The sequence below is a fragment of the Elephas maximus genome, chromosome 3 (assembly GCF_024166365.1).
Source record: "Elephas maximus indicus isolate mEleMax1 chromosome 3, mEleMax1 primary haplotype, whole genome shotgun sequence".
Lineage (NCBI taxonomy): Eukaryota > Metazoa > Chordata > Mammalia > Proboscidea > Elephantidae > Elephas > Elephas maximus.
Window position 1 is genome coordinate 184,496,502 of NC_064821.1, and position 26,095 is coordinate 184,522,596.

General features: G+C 38.4%; 1 protein-coding gene across 4 annotated transcripts in view; it reads left to right on the forward strand.

Annotated features, from left to right (window-relative positions):
• The first annotated feature begins 883 nt into the window (after nt 1-883).
• Nucleotides 884-26,095, forward strand: part of RPRD2 (regulation of nuclear pre-mRNA domain containing 2) — a 117,143-nt gene continuing 91,931 nt past the window's right edge. For 2 of the 4 annotated variants that reach the window (XM_049880351.1, XM_049880352.1), the window contains exon 1: nt 884-1,687. In XM_049880351.1, the coding sequence (XP_049736308.1) occupies nt 1,483-1,687 (205 nt within the window). In that variant the 5' untranslated portion in view covers nt 884-1,482. The remainder of the gene's footprint in view (nt 1,688-26,095) is intronic. The other 2 variants (XM_049880353.1, XM_049880354.1) reach the window with 1 other exon arrangement.

The following is a 26,095-nucleotide window of genomic DNA, read 5'->3' on the forward strand; positions in this document are numbered from 1 at the left end:
GTGGCCATGACCACCGGGGTCCTTCCATTAAGTCTGGTCTTATGAGAATTTGAGCTCATTGACTATTTGCAACAGACGCGGACTCCAGTGGAAACACAAGAGCACCAATTCTGCTCAGAGAAGTTTACATATGCAGATACAAGGGAAGCTTATTCTGAAGTTGTTCTAAACGGTATCAGACTAAGATTCTTGAAAACTATAATGTATCATGCAATTATGAGACTGTATTATAATTGGCAAAAAGCGAGGTCACATCTTGTCTTTTATCCTTTCCTCGTTTCAAAAACTTTAGGGGAAATGTTTCACTTTATTCTTCCTACAATCCAAACGGTCAAGTGACTGTGAATGGTATAGTCCAAAGGGGAGTGCGAAATATCGTTTGGTCTAGGAGACGGCGTAATGAATGCGCGATGAAGTGGCGCATGCGCATCATCTGAGGCGCCGCAAGATGGCTGGCAGTCGCTTTGCCCTGTGTCGTTGCTCCGTGGAGTTAGCAGAGGCGGGGCCTGCAGCTGCCGGACAATAACAGTAGCTGCTAAACAGTGGGGGCCCTGTCCCGTGAGCTGAACAGCCTCGAGAAAGTGATCCCGCCAGGGAGCAAAAGACGGGGAGGAGTGGTGGAGCCCCTCCCCGAAGCCGCTCCTCAACTTGACCAACTCCCTTTACCCTTCCCTCCCGGCTTTTTCTCCCTGCCCGCTTGCTACTCACTGAGCTGCTGCGCAGGCGCACAAATACTCGCAGCGCCACCTTTGCCTTTGGTGTTTGCGGGCTACTGCGCGCGCTTCTCCTTCTTCTTCTTTGATTGGTCAGATTGCCCCGCCATCACGTCTTCTGTTTTCTAGGTTGAGAAGGAAGCGGGGGTGTAGAGGTGGGGCCAAGCAGCGCGTGCGCTATACTGTTGCTGTCCTTTTGCGGCTGTTGCGTTGCAAAAAAAATCCTGACTAGGTAGCCTTGGGCCTTTTCTGTGCTTGGGGATCTAAAGGAGAAAGATTTCTCTAGCTGAGAGGGGCCACTCGGGTAGTATTGAATTTGAGATACTAACGCCCGCCCCTACTCACAGGATTATGGGGATAGGGGTGGGGAAGGTCCTTAATGTTGAGAGTCGAAGAATATAAAACCATTAGTTTCGAGGCCAGGCGTTTGGAAAGGCTTTGCAGGACCTGTTTTCTGCGTAATTCTTCCGTGATTACTGACTGGTTTAAACACGACCCCTTGAACAATATTGATAAACCTTCGAAACCTGCAGCCCCTCCTTGCAGCGTGTAGGAGCCGCCAGCGTGCCCAGCAGCTGGTCCTCCGGTCCGCACCTCCGGAAGAACCTAGCGCGTGCACCGTCCCCACCCCCTGGCCTCCCTCCCCACCTACGGCTTTCACGCACTCGCAGTGATTGTTTTGCCCGCTCCCGCCGCTGCCGCCGTCGCCGCCGCCGCCTCCGCCGCCGCCGCCGCCGGAGGAGCAGCAGCGCTTGTGCAAACCGGGAAGATGGCGGCCGGCGGCGGCGGAGGCAGCAGTAAGGCCTCCTCCTCGTCGGCCTCTTCGGCAGGGGCTCTGGAGTCCTCGTTGGATCGAAAATTCCAGTCGGTAACCAACACTATGGAATCCATTCAAGGCTTGTCGTCTTGGTGTATAGAGAACAAGAAACACCACAGTACTATCGTCTACCATTGGATGAAGTGGCTTCGGAGATGTGAGTGTTGGGGGGTGACTGGGAAGGGAAGACTGGGGAAATGGAAGGAGATACTACTGTCCGAAACGCTTGGGCTTTTCCCACGGAGCCGCTGCATTCGGTTGGGGTGGTTCACATTCAAGCTTGGACCCGAGTGTTCCCAAGCCCAGACTCCATTCCTAGTCAGGGTTTTCCTAAACTGCAGGAGGCTCGTTTCTTGAATTTTTTAGCTTCTGGCTTGGTGTGACCTTGGGCACTTGGGCCCAGATCCATAGCGATTTCCGTATTCTTTGAGATCTTTGTAAGGTGTGCCGTTGACTTTACTGAACCTTCACGGAAATTGTCGCGTCCGTTTATTTCTTGAAGGCCTTGACGTGTTAATAATTTCTGAGTTTTTTGATGAGAGAAAAGCTATGGTTTAAGCGGTAGTAAATTCACCTACCACTCTATTTTCCTCTGGTCTAAAACTTGTGATGTGTGATAAGGAAGGCCTTACCTGCTTGAATGTTAAGAAAAACCAACACGAGCTCCAAATAGGGCTGAGGTGACCACCTAGGAAGTTAAATACAGGTTTTTCATAACTGACCAGAAACAACTGCAATACTATAGTCACTATCATTACTAATACTTTTACATTTTAGTGTAAACCGTATCAGCTACTTTTTATTAATCTTAAATTCCTTTTTTAGACATTGAAATTAATTTCATAGGTAAAACAGGATATGTGCTTTTAGAGTATATAGTACTTTTTTTTTTTTTCCAGTTAACACTTTTTTTGTCTTCATCGTGGAATTTTTTTCCCCTTTGCTGCTTTACTACAGAAAAGAGGTCTATTAAGCTGTCAGGAAACATGGATCGTTTGCAGAAGATTTCAGATCTTACAGGAGGGAAGTGTGGAGAAGTCACTGTGCTTCCTGCTGAGAAGAGAGCATTAACCCTAACTCCATATATATCTATTTGAATTTGATATCTTTAACTGCTTCCTGTCTATGGCTTGTCACCAGTGAGGCACATCATCCACTTATTCTTGCCCCTGTAGTGTTTTGATTTGTGTTTACCTTTCAAGGAACAGATGGATAAAGCTCGCAAAACTGTAGGCCCCCCTTTGATTTGTGTTTAAGGTTATTGTTGGGAGAGAGATTTTGTAGTTCTTGGACTAATAATGCTGAACAATTAGTAGAGCCAAGACAGAACTACCTGTTTTTATCAATATAGCACGTATATACTTTCTTGGTAATAGGTAAAATTAGAACATGCGATATCAAATAAAGATAGTCCTAATCACAATCATCATCAAAGACTCACATATTATCTGCCATGTGCCGAGTCCTTTATTGTCATTTAACATATACATCTATCTCATTATTCCGTAAAATAACCGTGAGAAGTAGATTTTTTAATCACCAATTGAAAGATGAGGAAACTAAGGCTCAGAAATGTTAAGTTGCTTAAGGTTACACCATAAAATGGTGGGATCAGAATTTGACTCCATCAATTAGATGACAGTGGTCACATTTACCTTTGTAAAACAGTGTTTTCACCATTATTTTTTAATAATCTTAGTACGTTAATATACTTGGTTTTCTAATGGTAGCAGGTAGTGCTGATGTGAGCCTGAGAACATATTCTCCATCCTGTTTTAAAACATCTTTACTAAATTATACAAACGTTTAACATTTCTTACCTTTGGTCTCTGGTGCATTAACTATGTGGTTACAGTATTTGCAAGAATGATTTGGTCCCCATCTCTTTAGTGGGATCACCAGTGACAATTACAGTAATTTTTTGCTGGTTAGAAATAATAGTGAGATACACTGAAGCCAATTTTCCCCCTTGTGCTGTTGTTGATATTGTGCTTGAGCTTATTTCCCTTGTTGATATCTTAAGAGTGAAAAATGATTGATCTAGGAAGGCAGTCATTCATTTGAAGTGCATTCTGTATAGTTTCTATAGTTACATGCTTTTGGCTTTCTAAAATTCTGTGTTTTCCTGGTAGGGTGGAATTTAACTTCCTAAAATCGTTATTTTAAAGGGTAATTTATAGTGGTTTGTATTTCCATTTAATGAACATTATCTGCCTCATTGTATATAAAGCCTTTTGAGAGAAGTATTCTGGGGAGTGGCAAAAGGGCAGAGAGAAAATAATTTATGCATTGGGCCTCATTTTCATTTAAGTTTATATTTCATTTACAGTTGGATTTATTTTAGTTTGAGTCTGGTTTCTAAGTTAACTTTAGGGAAAATTGTGAAATAAGTATCTTGGGCATTCCCAGCCTTTCTGTCCGTTTTTCTGGTGCCACTTTGTCTTCTCTTTTTTTCCTTCTGACATCCATTATTTAGTAACTTATATTTAGACCTCAGTGTGAATTTAAGTAACTGTGTTAACTCTTCGGGAGGTATTTTCATTTAACCTTTATTTCATAATGTGTAATAAGAGATCTTTGTTCACTTTGAAGGAAATAATTTAGAGAAGGCCAGTAGTCTCCCTGAACTTATACTTGATGGGTGGGTTCTACTGATATTATTCTTTTAATTTGCTTAGGTGAAGCATTCATTACCGTTATTTTCTACAAAGATCTTTCAGTAGCATAAACAGATGTCATTCCTATGCTTTAAAACTCTCCAGTGATGTCTCATTGCAACAGGGTTCAAATCTAAACTTCTTTTATCAGAGTCTGCAAGATTGTACACTTCAGACTTCATCTCCTGCCTTTTCATTCAGGTCTGAGTTCAGATAACACCTCCTCAGAGAGGCCTTCCGTAATCACCTTATTTCAAGTGGTTGGTTTAATTACTCTTTTATGTATCACCTCAGTTTTAGTATGTGGAATTACCTCATTTTTTTGTTTACATTTTTATCGTTTGTCTTTCTCGACTGTCTTGTTCACTGCTGTATCCTCAAGCAACTAGAATAGTGCTAGTCACACGGTATGCAATCGGTAAATATTTGCCAATGTTATTTTGTTAAAATAGTTAATCAAGAACTTGAAGAACAGAATTGTTTTGATTTCTGCTTATTGGAAGGAGACATTTATAACTTAGTGGAAGAAATGATTGGCATGGTTGTCAGCAGGTTCAGGATATGGCTCTTATATGGACATGATGTTTAATTTGGCAAGGTTATCATTTCTATACTTTATTCCTTTCTCTCGTTTTTAGTGTACAATGGGAATCGTTATGGAAAAGTGGAAATACACAGATTTTACACTTAAGACCTAGGTTCGGATCTTAACTCTATCACTTAATACCTAGGTGACACTACATCTGATTTATGTAAGCCTCATTTGTGAGTAAAGATAGTAATTATATCTTGTAGGATTACTTTCTAGATTAAAGAAGGTAGTGTATATATTTTAGCATAGGGCACATGGAAAGCGTTCAGATTGTTTATAGTGACAGTGATGATGATGTGGATACAAGTAGTCGTAAGATCCTGAGTATTTAAAATAATTGTAGAAGAACTTTGTTTTGGGTACCCGTACCTGTTGCTGTCTTGTGGATTCCATTTCACAGTGGCCCTATAGGACAGAGTAGACTGCCTCATAAGAGGTTCCAAGGAGTGTCTGGTAGATTCAAACTGCCGACCTTTTGGTTCGCAGCTGAGCTCTTAACCACTGTGCCACCAGGGCTTCTGTTTGGGAAGTGCTGGAAATTATGTTCCCAGTCAGTAGCAGTTGAGTTGGACTGATATCTCTGTTATGAATCAGCAAGTGCTCGGAAGAGCTAGTAGGATAAAATGGAAAATAACATGTTCGTAACACCTCCATTTTGTCTTGTTTCTAACCATTGAATGGGTTGGTCTGTTTTAGAAGATTATATGAGAATTTAAGTGAGTTTTTTCAGGGGGGGAAGCAGTTAATGTCGAGTTGATTCCAACCCATGATGACCCATGTGTGTCAGAGTAGAACTGTGTTCCATAGAGTTTTCAGTGGGTGGTTTTTCAGAAGTAGATAACCAGGCCCTTCTTCTAAATTTGAAGGAAAGGAAGAGGGAAGTAAGGAAAAATTGTTGTTGGGTGCTGTAGAGTCGATTTCAACTCATAGTGAGCCACGCAACAGAGTAGAACGGCCCTATAGGGCTTTCTTGGCTGTAATCTTATGGAACAGATCCTCAGGTCTTTCTCCCGTAGAGCCGCTGGGTGGGTTCAAACTGCCAGCCTTTCAGTTAGCAGCTGAGCACTTAACCATATGCGCCACCAGGGCACAAAGGAAAGTGGAAGAGTAATTGCATATCAGTTAAAGAGCAGAAAATCTGTTAAAATTTCCCTCCACCTCTTTTTGGTACAAACTTCAAATATGTACAAAAATCAAAAAGTAATGACACCCCCTCTTCTACCGATCATATCACTTCAATAGTTATCAACTTCATGGACAAACATTTTTCATCTGTCCCATATATTCTCTCCCCACCACATTACTTTGAAGCAAATCTAAGTACAATCTGGTATTTTTTCCATAAGAGAGACTGTTATGTGAACCTGGACTAGAAAAAAAGTTCTTCATACAAGATTTATTTGTTGCAGAGAATTTGCAAAGTGCAGTTACCATTTTTGACCTATGACAATGGCTTCTCAGTTTGGATCTCAGGATCCTTAGGTGGACCATGAAGGTGGTAATAATTTTACAGCTAATTTTTGTTGAGAGCTTACTGTGTGCCAGGCGCTAGTCTAGTAATTTTACATGTATTAATTCATTTAATCTTCACAACAACTCGCTGAAGTACTATTATGACCCCCATTTTACAGATAAGAAAACAGAGGCACCAGGCGGCTAAGTAACTTACTCATGGTTGCAGTGGTGGAGCTAGGATTCAAACCCGTGCATTCTGGATCTAGAGTGTGTGCATTCCTAGCCACGACACTGTACAGCTTCTCCTACTCATAAAATATTTTCTACAGTGCAGAGAACTTAAAATTAGGTAGCTTTAATGAGATAAAATCCACAAATATAAATTTTAACCCATTTAAAATGTACAATTCAGTTGTTTTTAGTGCATTCACAGAGTTTTGCAGCAGTCACCACAGAGTGTCTGTTTAGTGTATAGATTGTGTTTAGAGCCATGAGGCTGAAGGAGATCAACTAGGGAGTAAAACCAGAAAACCAAAACCATTGCCGTCAGGTGGATTCCGACTTACAGCAGCCCTAAAAGACAAAGTAGAACTGCCCGGTAGGGTTTCCAAGGAGCCTGGTGGATTCTAATTGCTGACCTTTTGGTTACCAGCTGCAGCTCTTAACCACTATGCCTTCAGGGTTTCTAGCTAGGGAGTGAGTGTAGTTAAAGAAGTGTAGTAAGATTGAGTAGTAGGTGTAGATAGAGAAGAGGTCCAGAGAGAAGGCTCTGGGGCCTTTTGGTATTTTTAGAGACCTTTTTCTGCTTACGTGATCTAGCATGTTCTTGGCTTAGGTTCTTTTTGAAGTCCAAGCTAAACCTTATCTCAGCTTACCAAAGAAGTCATACATCTGTTTTGATCTTTTGCCTATTTCTAGTCTTCATTTAGGCTTAATGGCACTCCTGGATTAGTTGACCGGTAGCTCTGTTATAATTTCACAGTTATAAAATTAATACTGTGTTATATGTCCTCTGCCTCCCCCTTAGGATGCTTAGGTCACTTTTTCTTCATTTCATTGCCCTTGGTTTTTTAGAGATGTAATATTTATCATGGTTACTGAGAGTGTTTCAAAACATCGGAACTACCTTAATTATAAGGCCGTAATTATTGTAATGATAAATGCTAAACCTTTTTACCTGTATTATGAGACTTTACAAGAAAGCCATTGTGGTTCATTCAGTTGTGTTGTTTGAAGCAATATGTAAAAAATAATTTTTGGTATACGATATCCCATAGTAAGCTAAATGTAGCAAATAACACTCCCATAACTCAAAGTGTGAAACGGTGTTGGCAAATTTTGCATGATTCTATCTTATAATAATATCTTAAAAGGAAATTTTCAATGGTAGTGGAAAAATTCTAATATTAAAATTTGCTCAAAGGGGCCACCCCCAAATTAAATATCACTTTTGCCTCTAGTGGAGGGGTGAGTATATTGTGTAATTTTGGGGGGAGTGCAGGCTTATTGATTTTATTCTTAGTGATCTGGCTTTATGCCTTTGGTAAACGAATAAATAATAGATGAATCCAAACTCCTTTTCCTTCTTGGCTTTTGTCAACCAGTTATGATCACTTTTTAACTTTCCCAAAGTGTTTACTGTTCTACAGCAGTACTTTAAAAAGTCAAAGGGGAGATTTGGGTTAGTTGTTTTAAAATTTAAACTGACAAGTAAGGATACCTGAGGTTTAATATGTGGAAACAACCAACCAAACCCATCGCCGTCCAGTCGTTTCCAACTTATAACGACCCATTACGACAGAGTAGACCTGTCCCACAGGTTTTCCAAAGCTGTGATCTTTACAGAGGAAGCCCAGGTGGCATAGTGGTTCAGAGCTATGGCGGCTAGCCAAAAGGTTGGCAGTTCGAGTACACCAGTTGCTCCTTAGAAACCCTATGGGGCAGTTCTACTGTGTCCTATAGGCTTTCTAGGAGTCGGAGTCAACGCAATGGGACAGTCTTTGTGGAAGCAGACTGCTACTTCTTTCTCCTGTTTAACTGCAGACTTTTTGATTGGCAGCTGAGTGCTTAAATGCTGCGCCAGCGGGACTCCTAAGGAGCTCAGAAGGCTGGTAAAAATTACCCAAGAATTTAACACTGTTGTACAAACCAGCTTGACTGAATTCTTACCTGTTTGTCAAAGAAACGGAAAGTAGTTGGTGATTTGTAGAGCTTTCCAATTCTGTCTCCACACTCCACCAATTTTACGTATAGAACGCTGGAGAATCGCACATTTGCACATTATGTGGAGGAAGTAGTAGCACCTAGTTAGCTCCTTCTGTGAGAAGGCGATGATTTCATATGTGCTTTGGAATATTAAAGTTTTTCTGGCTAAGGTAAAGATTATTTTAAAAATACCTCATTCTCCCGTCATTTTTAGAGAAACCTTAAAATAGAGGCTCTTTGATATAAGAAATAAAATGTTTAATATGCTGGGTTTAAATTTTACTAGCAGGTTTAGTTGTGCCTTTTATTTCTCCCCTATCTCTTTTCCTCCTCCTTCACACTCCAGTGATTAATTTCAGTCACTTTCACTTTCTAGTTCTTTGGTACCGACTACATGAGATTCGGAGCCTTGATGGTGCAGTGCTTAAGAGCTGCAGTGAGCTACAGCTGCTAACCAAAAGGTCAGCAGTTCGAATCCACCAGCACCTTCCTGAAAACCCTATGGGGCAGCTCTGCTCTGTTCTGTGGGGTCGCTATGAGTCAGAATCCACTCCATGGCAATGAGTTTAGGTTTTTTTTTTTAAACCTGAAATATGTAGCGTTTGTTTATTACCCTTTAGTAAAATTTGCACTGTTAGAAGAAAATAGATATTTTAATGTTAGGAATTATGACTTAACTATTTTTAAGTTAAAAAAGACCAAATGGGTTGTGAGTGATTTTTGCATTCCTTTACCAACATGATAGTTTTTTAGATGTAGCATGATGCATTATTTTAAAATAATGATCTCTGTGGCCAGGAGGCAGTCAGTGTTACCTCAGTGATTAACAGTTCTCTTATAGTGTGTTTTCATGTCTAAAGGTACAGAATTCAGATAACGAATTTCAAAATACTGACTGCTTGCTCTATGCAAAATCCTGTACTGAGTGCTGAAAGAGCTGGAATTATAAGGAACTTAACATTTGGTAACTAAGATAAGAATTGAACAAAAACTGGTTCTGGGAAGTGTGATAGTATGAGTTCTTATATGCTGTAATAGTTTAGGAAGAGGTATGACTTTTTGCTTGTTGTAGTGTTTACAATTACAGTAGGTATCATTTTCTGAGCACACTTATTAGATATCATACATAGCTTATCTGTAGTAAGCATAAGCTTAATTTTGTATTTGTTTTATGTAGGCAGAGGGTGAGGGTGAGTGGGAGAAAAAAAGAGCTGTGGTAGGTTGAATGCCCGAGTGGTTTACAAGTGCTTTGTTATTATTTAATAATGTCTTTATTAATTTTCCAGTCATTAATGTAGTTAACTTCACAATATGTCACTGATAGACTTAGTAATAAAATAGCTGTAATACTAAACAATATAATGTGATCTCATTTAATATAACAATTTATGAGGTAAGCACTATATAATTTTTATTACAGATTGTAGTAAAAACCCATTGCCTTTGAGTCGACTCCAACTCATGCTGATCCTACAGGACAGAGTAGAACTGCCCCATGTGGTTTCAAAGACTGCAAATCTTCATGGAAGTAGACTGTCACATCTTTTTTCCATGGAGTCACATCTTTCTCCCATGGAGCGGCTGGTAGGTTCGAACTGCCAACCTTTTGATTAGCAGCCAGGCGCTTTACTCACTGTGCCACCAGGGCTCCTCTATTAGTAATATACATGTAAAATTAACTGCACTGGTGACAGGCAAAATAATAAAGAAAACATTGTAAGTAATAATAAATGAAGTACTTGAAGGCTCAGTGAGGTTAAATAACTTGTTTAAGGCACACAGCTAGTAAGAATAGAACCAGAATTCATATCTCAGCGGTTTTTGACTCCATAGTCTACACTTTGCCATTATGCTAGACTGCTTTCCACTCCTCTCAAAAGCATATTGGTGTTTTATAGTGCTGGTAGGCAGTGTGGTTTATATAGTAGAATGGTTCCCAAGCAGCCTCATGCCTGTCTATGATGATAATTTCACTGGACCGCAGAATTGAAAATGGTTTGTTAATTTACATGTAGAAAATACAAAACTGTGCTACTCTCCTCACTAGATTTTTTCGTTTTGCAAAATGTAGTTATTTTTAATAAAAATATCATATTACGGAAGCAGGTTGCCACATCATTCTCTCAAGCAATGGCTGGTGGGTTCGTACTGCTGAACTTTCGGTTAGCAGCTGAGTGCTTTAACCACTGCATTGCCAGGGCTCCTTTAACATGTAATGGGTTTGTTTTATTTTTAATGATTAATAAGAAGATACTTTTAAAAATCCTTAGTTTTAATTTCTAATAGAGTAAATAGCCATATATATAACCGTCATAAACAAAGCTCTTTGGGGTTTTTAATAATTCTTAAGAGTGTAAAGAGATCTTGAATCCAAAAGGTTTGAGAACTACTGCTTTATCGCATATAGAATGATCTTTGCCAAGTTTCTATAATATACACATCCATTGTCTCTCATCTTGATACTGCATATTGCTCAGTGGTTTCCAGACTTTATTCTGTCAACCAGTTAATTTTTTTTATTTATGAGATTATATTTGCAACCTTTTATTTTATCAAATACAAACATAAAAATACACTACCATTTATATTAAATTTAAATTTTCTATTTTAAATTATATTTAAATTTACCTTGATGTCCTTGTCTTTCAGGTCTCAGCTCAAATGTTTTGTCCTTAGAGGCTGGACCCCTAACCTCCCTAGCCAAAGAGCCCGCTCTTTTTCTCCCTGCCCTTCAGTCTCTTATCACATTGCCCTATTTTATTTTCTTTGTAGCTTTTCTCATCATAAGATGTCATTGTTAGCTGCTTTGTTGAGCCAGCACCCCCCAGGCGGGCCCGTGCATAATGAAAGGAAATGCTGCCTGGTCTCTCTCTGGGGATTCATGATCAGATGCAGATCAGATTGTTGTGATCCATAGGGTTTTCACTGGTTGATCTTTGGAAGTAGATTGCCAGACCTTTCTACCTATCATGAGACACTACCTTGTGTATTTATTTATTTGCTCCTTTAGTGAGACACACACCCCCTCACCACAAACCTTGAACATAAGCCTATAACGACAGGGAATTTCTTTTGTTCATCACTACATCCTCAGTACCTAGAAGAGGGCCTAGAACATAGTAAACGCTTAATTAATGAATCTTTCCTAACTCTGACTCCAGAGCACATCTTGAGGACTACTGCTACAGAGGTGTATGTTAGATTTACATATGTAGGGAGTCATACAGTGTTGATAGTGGTTAACTGGCAAAGAACGTGGAGTCAGACCTTATGGTTGCTGTTTAACCTCTCAAAGCGTTTAAATGGGGATAATAGTAATACATCCCACCGTACATGATTGTTGGTGGGATTAAATAATTCTATATAAAGTGCTTTTTAATTACCTGACATTTAGAAAGCTTGATAAATGGTGGCACAGTGGTTAAGAGCTCAGGCTGCTAACCAAAAGATTTGCAGTTTGAATCCACCAGCTGCTCCTTGGAAGCCCTATGAGGCAGCTCTGCTCTGTCCTTTAGGGTCCCTATGAGTTGAAAATGACTCAATGGCAATGGGTTTTTATTGTTACTTTAAAATGCAGTTATTAAATCTATCTCGTTATATGTATTTATTATTACGTCATGTTTCATCTAGGCCTGTCTGCTCAAGTTCTTCTAGTTTGTTCTGCATGCTGTGAAATTTTAAGTTTAATAATCCATAGGAATGAGCATGGATTTTTTAGTCCTTTCATGTTAAAATTAGTGAATGCCCAAAGAATGCATAACTTGGAAATTTCTATCCTCTTAGTTTTCGTAGATTGCCATATGCAGTACCTCTGCATAACTGACAAGAGTGGATAAGCTGTAGAGAAACTATAATGTAGAATTGAACAAAAATGACATAGTGTGAGTTTGTGTTCTTTACAGCAGGATTTCCCAAAAAGTCTTGATGTTCAGTTTAGGGTTTCACCATCAAAGGGTAAAAGGAACTACCAAATTAAAGTTAAACCAGATTTCATGCTGCTGGACTTTAGTACCTTTACTAAAATGCTTCATGAATTTCCAAGAGGGCTAGATAGTCAACATTTTGGTTTTGGTTATTTGACCATGAAATCATTTTCTTTCTGTCCATTGCATGTGACTAGTGTTGCATGGAATACTCTTTGGGGTATTTTTTTTTTGCAGCTTTTTCTAGGATACCCTCAATTGGAGTTGTAGTTCAGTTATGGAGCACAGAGTACCAGTTCATATTTGTGTACCATAAGAAGGGCTTCATGGAGGAAACAGTGTGAAGCATGTGACAGAAGGCATCTCAGATGTAAGGAGAGATGTGAAAGAATCAGAAGTAAATAGTGGCAACCAGAAGGTACACATAGCAAAATGAGGATGGAAAAGACAAAGAAAAGGAGTAAAACGCATGAATTTTAAAACATAAGGAAGGAGTAGTATATTTTAAATAAAGTAACTTTGTAGAGGCACAAAAAGCTACAATAAGTAGTGGTTTTAATACTGGGCCAAAATTTTTTTTTGTAATACTGATATTAATGTAGTATTAGCATTTTATGCAAATTTTTAAATTTCATAAAATTGAAAATAAATCAGTGAGGTCAAATATTTAATACATTTCCTATTTTAAAATTATCATATTCTAGAATATTAAGTAAAATATATTTTTATAAAACAAATATTAAGTGTAGGTGTCATTCTAATATAAATCAATAGCTGCTACTGGCTTTGCTGCTTCCTTTAATTTTGACCTTGTTGCCTCAGGCGTCCTTACAGATGCCGCGTGTGTAGCTGGTTGAGTTGGGCTTCAGTATCCTCCTGCCATATATAACTCCCCTGAGTAGTGCTTTCAGAACCATCTGCCTCTGTTCAGTCATTCAAAATTGCTGAACTTTTCATTTTTTTTCTTAGCCAGCATGGGAAAGATTACTCTAATGGAGGTCTAATCTTTTTTTTTTTTCCCCCTCCAAGGAGAGATCCTTTGTTATGGAGAGTTCTATCAGTCTAGTCCATACTCTGAGCCTTTAAGGGGGAGGTGCCAGGGGTAGAGGGGAGTGCATCAGGGGAGTTTCCCCCAGGTGAGTAGTAAATGAGGACTGACTGGTGGGAGTTTTTGGTGAAAGTGTGAGGGATGGGGCAGGTGAGTAGGTGAGGAAGAGATTGAAGATAAGAAGAATGAACAAACTGCTTTGATGTTATGCCAACAAAAATATTGTATTTTGGTGTTTAAAATAGCACAATAAACTGCAGTACCTGAAGCTGGTATTACAGTCAGTAAAAATAAACAGTAACATATTTGGGGGAAATGTTATGAACCATTATAATAACACAACCAAATGGTGAAGATTTGAATTAGTGTAGTGGTTTAGTGGTCTGTACATAGACCAAGAGCCAGTTGTTCAGACAGAACGAGGGGTTACTGCATGGTTTAAAATCAGGAAAGGTGTGCATCAGGGTTGTATCCTTTCACCATACTTATTTAATTTGTATGTGGAGTAAATAATCCAAGAGGCTGGACTATATGAAGATGAACAGAGCATTAGGATTTGAGGAAGACTCATTTGACAACCTGCAGTATGCAGCTGACACAACCTTGCTTGCTGAAAGCGACGAGGACTTAAAGCACTTACTGATGAAGATCGATATGGATTACACCTCAACATAAAGAAAACAAATAAATCCTCACAAGTGGACCGATAAGCAACATCATGATAAATGGAGAAAATATTGAAATTGTCAGGGATTTCATTTTACCTGGATCCACAATCAACACCCGTGGAAACAGCAGTCGGGAAATCAAATGACGTATTGCATCAGGCAAATCTGTCGCAAAAGACCTTTATAAAGTGTTGAAAAGCAGAGGTGTCAGTTTGAGGACTAAGGTGTGCCTGACCCAAGCCATTATATTTGCAATCATATTATATGCGTGTGAAAGCTGGACAATGAATAAGGAAGACCGAAGAAGAATTGGTGCCTTTGAATTATGGTGGTGGCTAAGAATATTGACTGCATCATGGACTACCAGAAGAGCAAACAAATATGTCTTGGAAAAAGTGCAGCCAGAATGCTGCTTAGAAGCCAGGATGGCGAGTCTTTACCTCACGCCCTTTGGACATGTTATCGGGAGGGACCAGTCCCTAGAGAAGGACAAAGAGCTTGATAGAGGATCAACAACAAAAAAAAAGACAGACCCTCAATGCAATGGATTGATACAGTGGCTTGAATGATTGAAACAGGACCAGGCAGTGTTTCATTCTCTTGTATATAAGGTTGCTATGAGTTGGAACTGACTCGACAGCACCTAACAACAGTGCCAGCAGTGGTATTGGAGAGGGCAGAAAAGATCCCAGAGGTGTTTTGAAAGTAGAATTTGACAAAACTTGCTGATCAAATGGATGTTGGGGGTGACGTTAGAGGAAAACTTGGAAGAAGGATTCTGTCTTAGGTGATAGGGAATTTGGGAAGAAGAGGTAGATGAGAACAGGTTTGAATATATGGAATTGGAGTGTTTGTACAGCATCTGAAAAGAATTGCTTGGTAGGTAATTAGGTTTAGCCTTGATAATCCTACCATTGGCTGTTGACAAACAGGACTTCATCTCATGTACTTTGGACATGTTATCAGGAAGGATCAGTCCCTGGAGAAGGACATCACGCTTGGTAAAGTGGAGGGTCAGCTAAAAAAGAGGAAGACCCTCAATGAGATGGATTCACACAGTAACTGCAACAGTGGGCTCAAACATAACAAGGATTGTGAGGATGTGTAGGACCGGGCAGTGTTTTGTTCTGTTGTATGTAGGGTTGCTGTGAGTCGAAACGGACTCTTAACGGCATCTAACAACAACGTCTACTTGATGCTGTATTAGTAATTTTACATGCGTTATGCCGTATAATCCTGACAGCAACCCTTGAAGGGGTTGATGCTGTCATTATTCCATTGTATAGATGAGGAAAGAATATTTAGAAAGGGTCATGCTGTTGGAAATAGAAGCTGGGCTTTGAAAGTAGGTCTGTCTAATTTAAGAGATAAATTCATGACCACTGTAGGGTCAGTATGAGTCGGAATTGATTCGAGGGCAACAGGCTTGGCTTGGCTTATATTGTATTTGAGAGAGAGGTTTGGAGTAAAGATGTAGATGGGAATTGTTGTTAGCATGTGGATGGTAGTTAATGGGTGAGTACTTAATGGCCCTGGTGTGTTAAATGAGAAGAGAATTGTTATTGTTGTTAGTTGCTGTTGAGTGGATTCCTACTCATGGTGACTCCATGTGTGCGGAGCAGGACTGCTCCATAGGATTTTCAAGACTGTGACCTTTTGAAAGCAGATCCCCAAGCCTGTCTTCCAGGGTACCTCTGGGTGTGTTTGAATTGCCAACCTTTTGGCTAGTAGTGGAGCTCTTAACCATTTGTGCCACCTAAGGATCCAAAGAAGAGAATAGAGGCAATGAAAGAACCTGGGAAACACCAGAGTTTCATGGGTTAGCAGAACAAAAGGTATCCTAGGGAGAGGAGATGATCCGAATGAAGCGGTTTCTCCGAAACTAAGGGAGGAGGACGAAACTAAAGGAGGAGGACGTTTGCCAGAGGAGTTTCAGTGGAGCATGGTTCTGGGAAAGAGCATGATTGTACTGTGCTGAAGGGTGAATGGTACTTCTGTTTTTGGTGATATGACAGACTAGATGTTTTGTAGGATCCACTAAAAATACAACTGAATTCTGAAGAAATTGCAAGATTAAAAAATAAATAAACCTTTTATTTTAGAATAGTTTTAGATTTACAGAAGAGTTGCAGAGATAGTACAGTTTTTCTATACCCTGGACCCAGTTTCTCCTATTGTTAACACCTTACATTACTATGGTGTATTTGTTATAATTAATGAACCAATATTGATACATAATTACTAACTAGAGTCCATTCTTTTATATGTGGATTTCCTTAGTTTTTGCTTGATATCTTTTTTTCATCTCAGGATGCCGTCGAGAATTTCACATTACACTTAATCATGTCCCTTAAAGTTCTTCTAGACTTTGACAGTTGTGAGGAGTACTGATCAGATAATTTGTAGAATATCCCTCAGTATGGGCTTGTTTGTTGTTTTTCTTATGATTAGCTTTGTGGGAGGAAGACCACAGAAGTAAAATGCAGTTCTTATCACATCATATCAAGGATTTGCTGTCAGTATGACTTTTAACTGAAGATACTAACTTGATCACCTGGCTTAGGTAGTTTGTCAGGTTTCTCTACTGTAAAGTTACTCTTTTTCCCCCTTTACCATACTGTATTTTTGAGAAGAAGTCACTATGCACAGCCAACACTTAAGGGGTAGAGAGTTATTTTTCACCTCCTTGAAGGAGCAGTATCTACATAAAATATTTGGAATTCTTCTTTAATGGATATCACAAACAAAATTTTTAATGCATTACTGGGAATGCTAAGACATAAGGGAGCTCACCAAGGGTTTACCCTCAGACAATAGTTGATGAAGAGTCAGTTGAAACAGGAAGAATGAGCTGTGAGCAAACAGGACAGACAGGGTTGCCCTTAGGGCAAGTGTGGAACTAATGGGAAAATAAGCCTTGGGCCCACAACAAAATGGAAGAGCCTTCTAAGAAGGATGCTAAATTGGAGCATGGTCAGTATCACCTCTGACCACTCTGGCAAAAGCAAGTACAAACACACTTTGAGAGAGAGTGTTCTCTTACTGGGATCTCAGAATTCCCATAGATAAAATTAAGCAAGATATCAGATTACAATTTTTAAAAAACCCACAAAGGAATAAGCCGCTGTGAGTAAAATTAGGTGGAAATAAATCCTCAGAGACTTAAGCTATTGGAATGATAAGATACAAAATATAAAATAACCATGTATGACATGCTTAAATTAATAAAAATAGAATCTAAAATATAAACAAGAAATGAATGACTTTCAGAAATGGTTATACAGACTTGAAAAATAATCAAAGAAAAGTGTTGGAAATGAAACATTTAATTGTTGAAATTAAAACTCAAGTGCATGGGTTAAAAAGCAGAATAGATAAACTACAAAGGGAGATTAGTAAACTAGAAGATAAATCATGAAGTGATTTCCCAGAACATAACACAGAAAGATAAGTTGATGGGAAGGATATAATAAGGTTAAAGTATGTATGATTGAGATTGAAACCCTGGAAGGAGAGAATGGATGTCAGGCAATTTTTGAAGGGTAATGGCTGAGAAATTTTAATAACGAAACACATGAATATACAGATACAGGAAGCATAATATATATGAAGTAGGTTAAATAAAAAGAAATATACACCTGCACACTTCATAGTAAAATTGAAATACGAAAGACCAAGAGAAGCTCTTAAAAACTACTAGAGAGAACAGTTAGCCTGCAAAAGAATGACAATTAGACTGATAGTAGACTTTAACAGTAAAAATGGAAGCTGAAAGACATTGGAATAAAGTATTCTGAGTACAGAGAGAAAACAGCTGTTGATCTAGAATTGTATACCGAGCAAAGCTATTAAAGCTATTTAAGTTTTAAAAGGATCACCCACCGTTGTGGTAAGATTAAATTATAAGGAGGAAAGGATAGAAGCAGAGAGACCTATTAGAAGAGTAACGTAATAATCTAGGTGAGAAATGATGGTGGTTTAGACTGCAGCGATAGGAATAGAGATGACAAGTAAATGGTTTCTGGATACATTTTGAAGGTAGAACAAATTTCTGATAGATTGGATATGGTGTGAGAAAAAAGAGAGGAATCAAAGATATCCTAAGGTATGTGGCCTGAGTTGATGGAAGGATGGTATTGCCATTAACTGTGTGGCAAAGGCTCTGGGTAGATGAAGAGTTTAGTTTTTACCATGTAATTTTGAGATGTTTATTACATATTCAAGTGGAGACATAGAGTAGACAGATAAGGACCTTGAGTTAAGGGAAGAGGTCTGGGCTGAGATGCAGTAAAGTTATACATGAGGGAAATTTATAAAACAAAAGAAGAGGCTGAAAATTAATGAGCTAAGCATCTTTTGTAAAAAAAAAAAAAAAAAAAATTAGGCAAAAACAGAGTAAATCCAAGGAAAATACAAGGAAAGAAGAGATAAAATTAAGATCAAAGAATTAATGAATATAAAAGAAAAATAGAGAAAATTTCCCAGAACACCAAACCTGCTGCCATTGAGTCGATTCCAACCCATAGTGACCCTATAGAGAAAATCAGCCATGTCAAAATGTGATTCTTCAACATGCCTAGTGTTATGGATTGAATTACGTGTTGTACACCCAAAAATTACATGTTGTACATCCTTACCCTGATATCTCTGGATGTAATCAATTCCATTTGGGAAAAGGGATTTTTGTTACGTTAATGAGGCCATGCCACACAGGTATGTCTTAAGCCAGTCACTTTTTGAGATGTGAAAGAGCAGATCAGGCACACAAGAAAGCAGCACAGATGGGAGAAGATAGGTGCCATGCCATAGGAAGATCTCCGAGGAACCAAGGAACAGAAGCTGAAGAGACAAGGACCTTCCTCCATATAGCAGACAGAGAAAGCCTTCCCATAGAGCCAGTGCCCTGAATTTGGACTTCTAGCCTCCTAAACTGTGAGAAAATGAGTTTTTGTTAAAGCCACTCACTTGTGGTATTTCTGTTATAGCAACGCTAGAAAACTAAGACGCCTAATAAAAGGTAAACGTCTATCAAGATTGATCAAGGGGGAGAAAAAAGAGAAGGCCTAAACAAACAATATTAAGAATGAAAAAGGGGTCATGCATACAAATAAAGTAGGAGCTGAAAAGATGGTATGAACAACTTTATACCAATAAATTTGAAAACCCAGATGAAATGGGTAAATTGCTATAAAATATTAATTAATAATGACACAAGAGCAATTAGAAAATCCAAATAGTTTTGTAAGTACTAACCAAGTTGAATCAGTAATTTATAAAATATTTCTATGAAGAAAGTACCAGGCCAATGGCACATCTTAAAGATGAATGGCGTCATATCAAAGGGACTTAAGAACTGGCTGGAAGGCGGTTTTACTGGCTGAATGTGGAAAAATTTGAGCATGGAAAAGAGTGACAGTAAAGAATGAAGAAAAAAATCCATGAGTCCATAGTTATATTCATTAAAAGAAAAGAGGGACAGAGAACAGGGAGGGGGTGAAAAAGAGAAGAATGTCATCTAAGTATAGAAAGAATGATAGAAAACACCACTTTGTAACCCCTAACGTAATATAATTGATTCAGGCAAGGATAGCCAATGAACGTTAAAAACCATTGGTTGATTCTTGAGGAAAAGGATGTTCTCGTAATCAAAAGTAGTACTCCATGGATTGTTAATCACAAACTGATGATTATAGATTAATTAATTTATTACAAGGAGAGAAATACGCCTTTACCATGGACGTGGAGTTTGGCATTAATAATAGTGGAATAGCCTGAAAATTATGTATCTCTTGATGCGATGCAGTGGGCGGTATACAATGCCAGAAATTTTAACCTGAATCTACTCTTGAAGAAAGGGATGATTCCTACTATGTGAGACATTGTGCAGGACAATTGACTTGGACTCTTAAAGGATTTAATAGTGAGAGGTGAAGGGACTTTTCTAGATTGGGAGAGACTAAAGAGACATAAAAACCAACCACAACACAAGAACTTTAGTTCTTGGATAGAAAAAAATACAGAAACAACAAGACAATAAAAAATGACTCGAACATTGTGGGGACCGTTGAGAAAACTGGCTGGTGTTACTAAATTAATGTTGGTTTTCTTAGGTGTGGTAATGGTACTGTGATTATGTAGAAGCTATTCCTGTTCTTGAGATATGCATGCTGAAATATTTAGGATCAGGTGTCTTGCAACCCACTTTAAGATATATTGGCAAAAGATTAAGAGAACTTAATTTTGGTGAACATATGGAGAAACAGGAAATCTTATTTACAGTTGGTGTTTTAGCTTTTTTTAAATGCAGGTTTATTAAGATGTACATACACTTGCATACATTTTGATTAGTTTATACAGTCAAGTAACCACCACCACACAGAGCTTTGAACTGATTCATTCCTGTTTGAACCCCTGCTGAGAATTTGCATTTCTGACAAGTTCCCAGGCGCTGCTAATGTGGCTGGTTAGGGACCAGCTCTGAGAATCACCGGTAGGGCCAAACCCATTGCCACTCATGGTGACCCTATAAGAACTGCCCCATAAGGTTTCCAAGGAGTGGTCTGTAGATCTGAACTGCTGACCTTTTGGTTAGCAGCTGAGCTCTTAACCACTGTGCCACCAGGGCCCCACTAGTAGAACAGTGGTTCTCAAAATTTGTTTTACATAAGAATCATCTGGGAATCTTGTTAAAATGTAGATTCTGGTTCAGAATATCTGGGGTAGAAATGTAAATTCTCAGCAGGAGGTTGAACTGGAACAAATCAGTTCGAAGCCCCCTTCTTGCCTATCCAGTTGATTCTGATTCATGGTGACTCTATAGCACAAAGTAGAACTGCCCGCATGAGGTTCCCAAGGAGTGGCTGGTAGATTTGAACTGCTGTCCTTTTGCTTAGCAGCTGAACTCTTAACCGTAATGGCACCAGAGCTCCAATAGTGTATTTAAAAGAACAGAATTTCTTAATTTTGATAAAGTTCAGTTTGGAATAAAATACTCTAAGCGCAGAGAGAAGCAACTGTTGACTAGAAGTTCACCTTTAAACCAAAGATGAGACAGGCCTATAAAACAAACAACACACGTGAGGAAGGTACTTCTTAGATCAGTCAAATATACGAGACCAAATGGGCAACACCTGCCCAAAAGCAAAGATGAGAAAGCAAGAAGGGACAGGAAAACTACATGAATGGAAACAGGGAACCCAGGGTGGAAAGCGGAAGAGTGCTGACACACTGCAGGGATTGCAACCAATTGTCATGAAACCATTTGTGTATAAAATTTTGAATGAGAAACTAATTTACTCTGTAAACTTTGACCTGAAATACAATTAAAAAAAAAAAATCAATAGACCATATATGTGGGTCTATTTTTGGACTTTTTTTTTTTTGTCTAGTTTTTCTGTGTATCCATCCTCTTGCCAATACCACAGTGTCTTGATTACTGTAGCTTTTCTTGAAATCAGATAGTGTGAGACCTCCCACAAAATTTTAAAATTGTTTTTGGGTATTCTAGGTCCTTTACCTTTCTGTATAAATTTTAGAATCAGCTTGTCGATTTCTACAAAAAATTTGCTGGGTGGCATTTTGATTGGGGCCGCATTGGATCTATACATCAAATTGGTTAGAGTTTTTCTGTCATGAAAGAATGTTGAGTTTTGTCATGTGCTTTTTCTGCACCTGTGGAGATCGTATGGTTTTTTTATTTGTTGATATTGATTATTATCATGTAAATTATGTTGATGTTTTTAATGCTGTACCAGCTTTGGTCGTGATATATTAACATCTTTTCTACATTTCTCAATTTTGTTTGTTAAAATTTTTTTTGTGTGTTTGCTTTAGATAAGGGTTTACAGAGAAAATTAGTTTCTTATTAAGCAATTAGTACATATATTGTCTTGTGACATTGGTTGCCAGCCCCGTGATGTGTCAGCACTCTCCTCTTCTCGACCTTGGCGTTCACATTACCAGCTTTCCTGTCCCCTCCTGCCTTCTTATCCTTGCCCCTGGGTTGGTGTGCCCATTTACTCTCATTTTGTTTTATGGGCCTGTCTAATCTTTGCCTGAAGGGTGAATGAACCTCAGGAGTGACTTCAGTACTGAGTTAAAAGGGTGACCCAGGCTCTGTCAGACCAGTTAAATCTGGTCTTTTTTTGTGAGTTAGTGTTTTGTTCTACAATTATCTCTAGCTCTGTCTGGGACCCTCTATTGTGATCTCTGTCAGAGCAGTTGGTGGTGGTAGCCAGGCACCATCTTGTGCTGGCCTCGGTCTGGTGAAGGCTGATAGTTGTGGTCCATTAGTCCTTTGGACTAATCCTTCCGTTATGTCTTTGGTTTTCTTCATTCTCCCTTGCTCCTGAGGGGGTGGGACCAGTGAGTATCCTAGATGGCTGCTCACAAACTTTCTATTTAATATTTTGTTGAGAATTTTTAGGTCTTTGTCCATGAGGGATATTGATCTATAGTTTTTTCCCCTTGTAATCTTTTTGACTAGTTTTGGTGTCAAAATAATGCTGGCTTCATAAAATGAGTTGAAGACTGTTTCCTTCTGGGTCTGTAATTTCTTTTATTGGGAAGTTTCAAACTATGAATTCAATTTCATTCAGTTTCTTTAATTGATGTAGGGTTATTCTTCAGTGAGCTTTTGTAGTTTGTGTATTTCAAGAGATTTTTCTATCTCATCTGAGTTGTCAAATTTTAGGCAAAGGTTGTTCAGAATATTCTCTTCTTATCCTTTTAATGTTTATAGGATCTGTGGTTTTGTACCTTTTTCATTCCTGATGCTGGTAATTTGTATCTTCTCTTTTTTTTCTCCTAATTCAGCATGGCTAAAGATTTATCAATTTCATGACCCTTTCAAAGACCTTTTGGTGGGATTTTAAATGAGAAATGAATTGGCAGTATCTTGTAAAATTGAATGTTTGCATACACTTTAATGTAGCGTTTCAACTCTTCTGCATGTACTCTGAAACAGAGGTACAAAACTATCCATAGCAGCAATATTGATCATAGAAAAATGTGGGAAACAACCTAGATGCCCATTTAGAGTGGATAAAATTGTGATATATTCACACAATGGAATATCTTACTGTAGTGAAAATCAGTGTACAAATCTGCACACAACGATATGAATGTTGTTTAGCAACAGTGTTGAATGGGAAAAAGAAAATTTACATAAACACTATGAGACCATTTTATGAATCTTGAAAACAGGCAAAACAAAAAAAATACTAATTTGGGGATATGTACATGCATAATTTTTTAAGAAGGAAAATATAAAAATAAAGTTTAGGATATACCTAAATGTACCTGTCTCTAGAAGGGAGCAGGAGAAGGGAATGACTTATATTAGTAGCGTCAGTAGCATTAGTAATGTTCTAGTACCTAAGTTTGCTTTGCTTTATAACCTACATTTTTATTACACATATTTTTTGTGTGTATTTGGTATTAAATAACTAAGAGTTTTTTTTTTTAATAGTAAATGGTAGGTAAGGAAGTGGAGGTATCAGGTGTTGTAGTAGACTGTTAATTTCAAATATTGGAATGAGAAGGGAAGGTAAGAAATGAGAAGGTATCTGGTATGGATTTTGTAGTTGACAGAGGGTTACTTTCAAGTGAGGGATACTTACAGTATATTAGGGAACCATTAACTAGTTTGGTTTTTAAACTACAATATTTTTTTATTATATAGGGTCGCTATGAGTCGGAATCGACTCGACAGCACTGGGTTTTTTTTTTTTTTTTTTTTTATAAAAGTACATGGTAAAGAAAATTAAACAATTCATGTGGTAGGAAATGAAAAATGACCCCCAGTCTTCTTCCTGTATATACTCTGTGCCATTATTAACAATTTCTTGTATATTCTCACAGAAATACTTTATACTTGGCCACACAAATGTATATCCATTTTTTTAAAAATAAGTGAGACTTTTCTAAATTTTTGTTCACTTAATAATATATCCTGGAGACCTTTCTGTGTTCTCTTTTATGGCTTCATGATATATTAAGCAACTTCCCATAATTTATTTAACTATTTTGACTACTGATGGAAGATTATGATGTTTCCATACAAGAAGTTCTGTAGTGAACACCCTTGTGTATAAGACTTTGTGTAGTTTTGGGGGAAACACACACATACACATATATATGTGCATATACACATATGCACATATATATTAGAACTATATAGTTTATATATGGAAACCCTGGTAGCATAGTGGTTAAGAGCAATGGCTGCTAACCAAAAGGTCGGCAGTTCGAATCCACCAGGTGCTCCTTGGAAACTGTATGGGGTAGTTTTACTCTGTCCTATTGGGTCACCATGAGTCACAATCTACTCAACGGCAATAGGTTTTTAGTTTATATATGTAAGAACAGGACGCTTGAAATAGAGGATATGTATTTATAATTTTGATATCAGTAATACCAAATTGCTCTCCAAAGAGGCTGCATATATTTATACTCCCATCTACACTGTAAAAGAATGCCTCTTGTCTCTAGAGGGGCACTCTTAGCAAGTTTTTCAGATGATGAAATACAACCGTACCTTGGAGGTATTGCGGGCTCGCTTCCAGATGACCACAGTAAAGCAAATATTGCAATAAAGCAAGGCATGTAAATTTTTTGTTTCATATAAAAGTTATGTTTACACTATACTGTAGTCTGTTAACTGTGCAATAGCATTTTGTCTTTAAAAAAACAATGTACATACATTAATTTAAAAAATACTTTATTGCTAAAACATGCTAGCCATCATCTGAGCCTTCAGCGAGATGTAATTTTTCTGCTGGCAGAGGAACTTGGCTTTGTGTTGATGGCTGCTGACTGATCAGGGTGATGGTTGCTGAGGGCTGGGGTGGTGGTGGCTGTTTCTTAAAATAAGACAACGGTGAAGTTTGCCACATTGGTTGAGTCTTTCACAAAAGATTTCTCTGTAGTATGCAATGTTGTTTGATAGCATTTTAACCACAGTAGAACTTCTTTAAAAATTAAAGTTGGTTCTCTCAAACCCTGACACTGCTCTATCAAATAACTTTATGTAATATTTTAAATCCTTTGTTATTTTCAACAATTTTCACAGCATCTTCGCCAGGAGTAGATACCATCTCAAGAAACCACTTTCTTTGCTCATCCATAAGAAGCAACTCCTCATTCAGTAAAGTTTTATCATGAGATTGTAGCAATTCACTCACATCTTCAGGTTCCACTTCTAGTTCTCTTGCTGTTTCTACCTCATCCACAGTTACTTCCTCCAGTGAAGTTTTGAACCTCTCAAAGTCATCCATAAGGGTTGAAATCAACTTCTTCCAAACTCCTGTTAATGTTGATATTTTGACCTCCTCCCATAAATCACGAATGTTCTTATTGGCATCTAGAATGGTGAATCCTTTCCAGAAGGTTTTCAATTTACTTAGCCCAGATCCATCAGAGGAATCACTATCTATGGCAGCTGTAGCCTTACGAAATGAATTTCTTTTATTGTACTTTAAATGAAGGTTTACAAAGCAAACTAGTTTCTCATTAAACAGATAGTACATATACTGTTTTATGACATTGGTTAACAACCCCATGACACGTGAACACTTTCCCTTCTCAACCTTGGGTCCCTATTATCAGCCTTCCTGTCCCTCCTGCCTTCTAGTCCTTGCCCCTGGGCTGGTATGCCCCTTTAGTCTCTTCTTTTATGGGCCTGTCCATTCTTTGGCTGACAGGTGGACTTCAGAAGCAACTTCATTACTGAGCTGAGAGGGTGTCTGGGGGCCAAAGTCTTAGGGTTTCTTCAGTTTCTGTCAGGCCCAGCAAGTCTGGTCTTTCTTTGTGAGTTAGAATTTTGTTCTACATTTTTCTCTGGCTCTGTCCAGGACCCTCTGTCATGATCCCTGTCAGACAGTCAGTGGCAGTAGCCAGGCACCATCTAGTTTTACTGGACTCTGTCTGGTGGAGGCTGTGGTAGATGTGGTCCATTAGTCCTTTGCACTAATCTTTCCCTTGTATCTAGTTTTCTTCGTTCTTTCTTGCTCCCGAAG